Raw genomic sequence first — 7249 nt, 5'->3', positions numbered from 1 at the left:
AGAAATTCATGTGCTTTCATTTATACAAATGTGCATGCACAATGCTTTATATAACTCAATGTCAAGCCGAGTTTATTGGTATCATCAAATCATGCAATGAATAGAGGCCACAAAAAATTATCCACACTGAAGTTTTCTTCAATGAATTTACACCTCAATTTCAGATTACAAAAATTACCCACACTCAAGTCTTCTTCAATGAATTTGCACCTCAATTTCATATTACAAAAATTACCCACACTTAAGTTTTCTTTAATGAATTTGCACCTCAATTTCAGATTACAAAAATTATCCACACCACACTCAAGTCTTCTTCAATGAATTTGCACCTCAATTTAAGATTACAAAAATTACTCACATTCAAGTTTTCTTCAATGAATTTACACCTCAATTTTAAAATTACAAAGAAAAGATTAAATTTTAAATAAATTATTTAAAATTACAAAGAAAATTTGAACATAACTTAATAGATTGACCAATATATATATATCTTCAAAGATCTCAGAAATTGTGATGCTCATCATTGAATGGAAAGAAGTCTGAACTCAATTATATATACAATGACATGATTCTTTCACAATCTATAGAACATTATATATGTTTACTAGTATCTCGTACTAACATCATTTTATTCATTTTTTCTCTCCTCTTCCTAATAAAAATCACAGATTATAATTCCAAATATTATGAAAAACATACACGTATATACACATATATAACTATCATTCCTATACATGTAAATTTTCTCCGAAGATAATTATAAATCGACCAACATATAAATTTTCTCTGAACATAATTATAAATCAACCAATATAATTTTAAAAGACATCACAAATTACTATCTTGTAATAACATGAAAGGAGGTTCCTTTCTACAAAGAATTTATGGGAGTCAAACTGATCAAGTCATTAAAAACTTGCCATTTACCTTGTCGTAGCCATATAACTGTATTCCACGGCGAAGGAAAATTTGAGCAGCAAATCTTACACACAATATGGTGTCTCCATTGTCATGCTGAATCAGAAAATAAATCCTATTATACCCAAGCTTATATTTGAAAATAATATAAAAGGAAAAAATGCAAACAAAAATGATTTGTCTTACTTTGTACTTATGAACAGCCGGTGGATTCACGTAATTGATATAATCCACAATGCTCATATCTTCTTGCTACGGTACGATTTTAGAATTTAAATAAAACTTATTTTATTTTTCAGATTATTTCAGGTAGCAATTATTTGTTAATTTTCTCTTGCAGATATTTCTGTAATTTTCTTTGGCGAGAGAGATTCTATTTTGTCTCTTCAGAAATTAGTAGATCAGAAATCTGGAGAATAATTATGTCACAAATCCATAATATTCTAGTTTTAAACTAATTATAGAACAAATAGCATTATGCCTTACCTGTAGTGCAACCATTTAATCCTCCTAAAGCTAATATAGGCTTCATAATTTTTATTGGTGGCATGAATAGAGTTGCAGTCATGGCGTCAGGCAGTCCTCCTGATAAAGCAATGGATAATAAATTGCTATTCTTTGCACTGTTTATAGAAGGAATAAGTGTGATGTATATGATAGTCCATCTCATTATCTACTATTGCAAAGTATACAGGTATGGAAGGGGAACAATATCAAGGATTAGAACAATCTCATTTGCAAATGACAATGGCTTGAAAAGAAAAGCCTTAGACAATCTGCCTGTTTTTCTGTATGAAGAAGAAAAATTCAAGGATGATAAAGAGCAGCCCATTTGTGTAATTTGCTGCTCTAAGTTTGAGCAGAATGAAGAAGGAAGAAGATTGCCAAAATGCAACCATAGTTTTCATGTGAATTGCATTGACAAGTGGTTTGATTTTCAATTTACTTGCCCTCTATGCAGAAGGATTGTGGAGGCTGAAATAGAAGAGGATATCATCATTGATATAAAAGAATGAAAGATTGATAAGGAAGAGAGCAGCTTTGTTAAATTATTTCAATGATGAGATACATTATTATTTTTAAAATCATAGCAATATAGAGTTACAAAAGGCTTGAATTCTAAAGGGATTTACTGTATGTACTATTGCATTCATTTCAATGGATAAGTCAATTAACTCAATCAATATGCACCAATCATTATTTGAAGGTAATTTACATATTTCAATTTATTTATGATTTTTAATAATATAATAATTAAATATTTAAATTTGATTGACTCAATTCATTTTTCTAAGATTCTCCATATTTCATATTTTTTTATTAAAACAATAATGCACAATAAAAAAATTCGTATACAATTTATAAATGATAAGTTTTTATTAAAAAATATATAATTATATATATCTCTATTAACAATTTACATATAATAATTTATAGTTCGTATACAATTTATAAATGGTAAGTTTTTATTAAAATATATAATTATATTTCATAAAACTATATATATATATATATATAAACAATTTACATATAATAATTAATTCTATAAATTTAGAATAAATGATGATAATTAAATAATATATTATAATATATAACTAATATACATTCTAAACTATTTTTTATACTAAACTTATAATATACAAAATACTAAAATATGATAATTTAAAATATTTAAAAATATTAATATATACTTTGAAAATATTTTTTAATATTAACATATATCTAGTACTATATTAACTCTTTCTATATGTAAAATAGTAAACTATCACAATTTAAAATACTTAATTTTTATTATTATTGGTAAACGGTGAAAGTCTTGATTATTTTTATTAATTCAAATAAATAAACTACAACAAAATTTCTTCGATCAAATAGGCACTATTAGGAAAGAACGGAGAAGAAAACCTCCAGTCTAGCTCAGGACAAACATCCTTTATTATTACATCTTAAAACGGGCATACCCTAGTCAAAATTACATCATGTTTAATAACATCTTATTTAATTACATCTTAAAAGGGGCATACCCCAGTCAAATTACATCATATTTAATTACATCTTAATAATACCCTTGTCAGAAGCACAAGTGCCTACTATGAATAGAGTCAAGTCTTGCCTTTACGCAAATATTCCTCCCAATCTGAACAAAGCACTCATCCCTCCTTCTAGACTTGCATTCATCATGGTTAGTGAAAATAATAGACGTCTAAACTAATTAAAGGAAACCTTGGAAAGTCACCAAAGATTTTTTTTTCCTATATTAAATGTATTATATCTGCTAATTTTATAAATATCATTATACCTCTACTAACAGATTAAAAAGCAATATTGTGATTAATTATTCCTTAACAATACCTACAAAATAGAATTTAAAATGGATACTAATCATAAAGTCTATTCTAATAGAAACCCAATGGGCTAATCTTACTGATCGCAATGAATATAGTAAGTCATATTCTACCAAGAAACAAAGAGCTCCAACCGATAATTTTAGCATTCTAGTCTTTACTTTACGAACTCTTAAATCTCATACCAATTTTTGAATATACAAAGAAAAACCTGAGGTACTAACATACTAAACAGAATAAGAATGTAAAATCACACTTTGTCAGAAGACAAAGAGCTACATTAGATGCTCTCGACCAAAGCAGCATACATGAATAACATCTTCAAATTTATTTCTTAACATCAAATCTTATCTTTAAACTCAAACACCATAGACCAAAAATCTTCAACCTCAGTCATAGGTTTGATAGAGTGTCTCAGTTCAAGCCCAGTCAATCTTGCTGGGAGACCTAAAAACAAAGAGCTAGCTAAAAACAACCATCGAAAGCCCAAGAGATATTGAAATCTAAGAAGAGATGATCTAATAAATTGATTAAACATATATTTCAAACCTCATTAAATAACTCAAATAGTATGAATGGTCATAGATTAATAGAAGAGAAAAATAAAAATACAAAAGTAGGAACCAGAAAGAACACTCAAAATACTATCTTCCAATAGGTCATCCCGATCCATATTTTCCTTGCTACTTTATTAAAGAATGTCTCCTGCATTTCTATATGAAGTAATGCATATATCCATATCATATCAAAACTACACTCTACCATATAGAGGCACTACTTAAAAATAAATTCAATCGAGATATTCATAACCAACAACACAACCTGAGTGAGATCCTACTCCTCTATATACAACCCATCTTAGCTCTACATCTGACTTGAGTCCTCAAAATTTGGTGTTTGACTGACATAGATTCTAAGTCTTAGCCATCAAATCTTGTGGAGACATAAGCATATATGAAGCCCTTCCAGATTTGAATGAGGATATCGTGTTAGATGTAAAATTAACCTCGGTTTCCAACAACAGATTAATCATTTCCATAAAAACCATACCACATTGCATACCTTATGACATAACTAAATTAGGTTTCAAAATTAGTTACATAAAATAGAAAGAGTACACAAAGGTGTCCTTAACCATAGATAAAACTTGAATGTATATGTGTTTTCTGAACTGTATAACTTGCATCCCAATATACACCACCATTTATCATAACTAGAAAAAAAAAAAACTACTTGACACTAAAGACCTACACTAGTAAATACTATTACTATGATGATTGCTAAACCGTAGTTAACCTAACAATATCTAATTATTAGAATAAAGAGACTAATACCAAGGACTATAACTTGCAGTGACAAAATCGCCTTTGGCACCATATTTTAGAAGAAAACAAAGTTGTATGTCCCCAAATGTCAAAAATGCACCAAGCTACCAAAATTCTTGATCCCAACACCTCTTCATATCCTCTTTCTTCTTCCAGTATATCATAATTACTTCCACTACATTGCTTGGATTTTCAGCTTGCAAATTTGGTGGAAATTCGAATGAGGATTTCTCTTTGCTGGTCTTTTCTACATTGGGGGTGACAAAGTCCAGCATGTCTAAGTTGTCAAATCTCACTTCAAGTTGAATGTAGGCATTATGAAGATTTAGATAGTTGCCTAGCCATGTAGTATCAACCTTGACAGAGATTTTTCTCCAGCCTAAAAGAAAATGGAAACAAACTTCCATTTTAGCCTAGGCCATGTTAAAGGCATACCTATCTCTTATGATTAGGGCCGGTCTCCTGGGAATGTTCGCCACTATTAGACTCCCCGGTGGATGGTCCATATACTCTTTGGGAAGAGGCACACACAAATTTTCATCCAATCCCATTACACCTAAACACTAGGTGGAATCAAAAATGTTGAAGCATAACCTAATCATAGGCCATTTATTGATTCCTGCTTTAGTCATGCAACCGATGAAGGTGCCAATGACATCACTATTAGTCCACCAAGTATACTCATACTTGAAGATTCCTTCTCTTGTTGCCCTACTTACTACAATTCAAGTCATACCATCAACAACCCTGGGGATTCTATTCCATCGTTCAGGTTTTACATTACCCTGAAAAGCCATAGTTCAAGCTTCTGTTGTATGGTAGACACAAATATTGTTTCCATTTTCACCTGTGGCTAAAATTCTTGAAAGTACTTGAATTAAATGATATAATTAGGAGCCAAAACCTCTAGAAGTTCCTTGAGAGATCTGTTCCATCAAAGGCTTTATTTTTCTTCGCCTATTGATGACCAAGATAGGCTATAATTCATAATGAATAGGATATCTAGCCTTAAATTTTCCTAATACTGAATGGAATCACTATTGGCCTAAAGACCTAGGCTAAATAACATACCTTAGTATAAGAATGAATCCCCTTTGAGAATCCACTTTAAAGTCCCTAAGGGGTTATCGAACCCAATGACTAAATGATTGAGGGGTCCCCTTAACATGAACCCAATCTTAGTTACAACTTGTAAGATATCTTAATTAAATCTAAAAAAATAGCAACAAGACATGATTATAATCTTCAACCCATTTGAACCAAATATGTGAATTGAAGATTAGACCAAATTTCTAATCATTGATATACTTTCACCATCTACTCCTCTATTTGCCAAGAAGTTTACTTTTTGGTTCCCTTATCGAAAGATGTGTCCAATCGTAATATCTTCAAATTTATTCAATAGGTTTAAGCCTTCTTCTACCCTCAAGTTGAGGATCTAGTTTGGAGTAACTTTATTCCTGATTGCATTTAATACAATATGTGAATCGCCTTTGATAAAGACTTTGGGTGCACCAACCATAAGACAGAGTTGTAGGTCTACTTCCAATCCTTCAAACTCTACTAAGTTGCTAGATATAGGTCTAATGGACTGGGTTTTTTTAGCAATCCACCAGCTTGTATGGTCATTGATGATGCATCCAATACGTGCTACCCTAGGATTTTCTCTAGCCACTTCATCAAAATCAAGCTTAACCCAATCCTTCGGGGGAGGAGACCACTTGCACTTTTCCCAAGCCTCCTTTCTTTTCTTCAAGTAGATGCGAGGATTGATCAATTTGGTCCAAACTTTCTTCATATCACTATCCCAATTTGAGAAGGAACCTTCTTCAATTCAAGCTCTCCTAAGGTATGCATTAGTTGCTTAGATTAAGCTTGCTTCTATCTATAAAAGTAACTCTTCTACCTCCATCCTAGCCTCACAAAAAAATCATCTATTCCTTTCCTTCCAGACTTCCCACATAAGGATGGATGGACTAATATTCCATAACTTGTAATAGATGCCCTTGCTTATATAAGTGGGCCATCCTTTAAGTAGGTTAGATAAAGATTTAGGGAATGGAGAAGACCAACCTAACTTTTGTCTGAGCCACTCCCAACATGTTTGAGCATACAAGCATCTATACAATAGATTATTAGTATCTTCACTGTCCTTCTTACAAAGGACACATCACGAGGGACCTTCAATACCTAGTCTATGTAATCTATCAGTTGTCAGAATCCTGCCTTTGGCAGACATGTAGGATCCCAATAGAGATTGAGTGGGATTTCCACCTCCTCCCATCTCTTGGAATTGATTAGTACTTTATATCCATTTTTAACACTATACTTACCATTGTTTGATGCTGCCTAGACAAACTTTTCGTTCTGATCAAGTTGCTTAACCTTCCTTTTTACAATTAAATTTCTGTATTCCTTTATGGTGATTGAATCAATCCCTAAATCTCTCAGAGATTTCCAAATCCATCTTGGTTGTCCATCTACAATGATTTAGGTTTTGTAGTTGCTCACTTTATTGCCCCACAGATTGGTTAACTTTTCTCTAAGAGTTTCTAAGATTGGATTACTATCTAAAGTGGGGTGCCCATCCCAAGAATCTTCCAAAAAAGGGCTTCATCCCCTTTTCTTGTATCCCAAGTTAGGTATCTGCCCACGAGATGG

At 31.5% G+C, this 7249-nt stretch overlaps 1 protein-coding gene across 1 annotated transcript; it reads left to right on the top strand.

The window, feature by feature from the left end:
- The first annotated feature begins 1484 nt into the window (after window positions 1–1484).
- LOC149549793 (RING-H2 finger protein ATL64-like) lies at window positions 1485–1934 on the top strand. Its single transcript, XM_089794375.1, has one exon. It carries the CDS (start codon window positions 1485–1487, stop codon window positions 1932–1934), a length of 450 nt encoding a protein of 149 aa, XP_089650501.1.
- Window positions 1935–7249: the final 5315 nt, after the last annotated feature.

Source organism: Cupressus sempervirens, chromosome 7 (genome assembly GCF_028749045.1).
Source record: "Cupressus sempervirens isolate cs-2001-9-10 chromosome 7, ASM2874904v1, whole genome shotgun sequence".
Taxonomy (NCBI): Eukaryota; Viridiplantae; Streptophyta; class Pinopsida; order Cupressales; family Cupressaceae; genus Cupressus; species Cupressus sempervirens.
The sequence above is the reverse complement of the archived record's forward strand: the minus strand, read 5'-3'. Positions and strand labels throughout refer to the sequence as shown.